Source organism: Pteropus alecto, unplaced genomic scaffold (genome assembly GCF_000325575.1).
Source record: "Pteropus alecto unplaced genomic scaffold, ASM32557v1 scaffold10, whole genome shotgun sequence".
Lineage (NCBI taxonomy): Eukaryota > Metazoa > Chordata > Mammalia > Chiroptera > Pteropodidae > Pteropus > Pteropus alecto.
Genome location: NW_006431210.1, coordinates 7,367,676 through 7,369,804, shown reverse-complemented (window position 1 = coordinate 7,369,804; position 2,129 = coordinate 7,367,676). Strand labels below are relative to the sequence as shown.

Genomic DNA, 2,129 nt, shown 5'->3' with positions numbered 1-2,129 from the left:
ATATAATTTTTAATGAAAATCATACTGTAATTTAGAGCAGCTTGTTCCAATGACTTGTTTGGCTTGAATCTGCAGATGAAGCTACTGAATCTTTACATCAGACGTGCACAAACAGGTTCTGGAGGAGCTGATCCCACTACTGATGTTTCTGGACAAAGTTAGTGAAGCTGATCGAAGTGAACCAGGTCTCTAAAAGAAAAGACAGACAGACCACCCTCATCAATGAAAGGAAATTTTCAGATACATCTTTTGGAACTTACCATTGTTTCCCAGTTTTAGTTTTTTGTTTTGTTTTGTATTTTCTGTAACAGAGGGCTAACCTCAGTCTGCATGTAACTTTGATGATAGTTATTCCAAATTCAGGAAGAAGCAGTATTAACAACAGTTGATCAATATAAAGTAATTTTTAATCTAACTCATCATTTCACATGTTTGTACTTCTTTGTCTTCCCGTTAACCTTTGCCAGTGTTACGATTGTATAAATTTTTTTTTAATGCTGGTTAAACAGGAATGCTTAAAGCTTTAAAAGTTTAACAGTCTAAAACATTTTTGCCTTTATTCAAAAGCAGAGTAATATTTTTATTGCTACTTTGAGTTTTGTTCTCTATCATGTCCTATGCTAGAAATAATTGAAATGACGTGAAACAAAGCAGGACTAATTTGAACTACAGCTGGACTCTGTTGGTGTGATGGTGATATATGTCATTGGTTGCAACTTCTTTGATGTGATCTATAGTTTAAAACCTCAAAGGAAAATGTTACAGAATCAGCCAGTTTTGTAAAACTGATATTGTTTATTGGTTACTGATCTTGTCATCTTTATTTAAAACCATGTCCCCTCTATGATCCCTTAAGAAAAGCTGCACCAAATCATCTGCCTGTTTTTTCTTGATACTTATTAAAATAGAAGGTTTCATTGCAGGGTTTTTTGGTTTGTTTATCTTTGTTGTGAATGATGCTTTTTTGTATTTATTAATATCAAATTCACTTATGAATAAACTTGATAATGGAAACAGACAAAAAAAATCAAGTGCATGTGTGTCCTTGACGGTCTTCTGTTTCTCATTTATTAACATACTAATTATTGAGACATGGGAGTTGACCAGCACCTTTTCTTTAAATGGTGGAACCTGGTTTCCTTTTACCATGAAATTGTCTTACTTGAAAACATTGATCCTGATGAGAGAGAAGATGGTGCCAAGGCTGTTATCTTGTATAATAGGCTCAAATTCTCTACCTCTTCAGGGCTAATACTTTTATCTCAGCTGCTGCCTATATAGTGTCTTTAGGAGAACTACTTAAAAGGTGATTTTCTGTTATTTTTTTAAATCACCTTTTGCTACATCTATTCTTTTCATGTGCAGCCAACTTTCAAAAATTACTAGTTTGGGTGAAGGGCAAATTGATAATTTGGAACCAGGATACTAATGATTTCTCATCTTGACTTTTTTTAAATCCTAACATAAAGTGAATTTGACTGGAAAAGCAAATAGCTATTAGGGAAGCAATTTGCTGTTGTTACAGAAATACCTGTACTTTGTTTGTTTAATTGAAAAAAAAAATGTAGAAATGTATGTAAAGAATTTAAGACAAGAGTACTGAATGGATGATGATTTGTCAGGCTTTTACCTTTGTTTCTGTTCTAGCAGCAGGAAAAGTTTCTCTATATCTCCTCCCCTTTACCTGTAACAATTTTGTTTTCTACTGTTAATTACATTGTGTATTTATAGTTCTATGCTTACTGTTGTGCATATACTGGCAATAAAACTGTACATAACATTACTTGAAAAAAAATAACAATGTATATCAGTTGTTTTTCTGTCTCACTGTGTGATAAGTCACTTATCTCATAACTAAGTTTTTAAAAATCTTTAGAAGGTCCTGTATCAATGGTAGTCTCATGAACTTTATAAGTACATCTGAGGAGAAAAGATCAAAAATAGCAACCACAATCAAATGTATATTGCTATCTATGCATGTGTATATTATAGTTTATCTTTAAGACTAAAAGGTATTTTAAACATTCAACTCTTCTCAGTAATGTTTTATGTTCCATGAGCTTTACCATGTTTTATAATCATTTTTAATGTAAATATTGATTTAATTTTGACTTCTTTAAGGTCCAAAA

At 31.9% G+C, this 2,129-nt stretch overlaps 1 protein-coding gene across 1 annotated transcript in view; it reads left to right on the top strand.

The window, feature by feature from the left end:
- Positions 1-1,798, top strand: part of CLASP2 (cytoplasmic linker associated protein 2) — a 150,723-nt gene extending 148,925 nt beyond the window's left edge. Inside the window, 1 exon segment of the mRNA XM_006905731.3 lies at positions 76-1,798. Within this exon segment, the coding sequence (XP_006905793.1) occupies positions 76-162 (87 nt within the window). The 3' untranslated portion in view covers positions 163-1,798.
- The last annotated feature ends 331 nt before the right edge of the window (positions 1,799-2,129 follow it).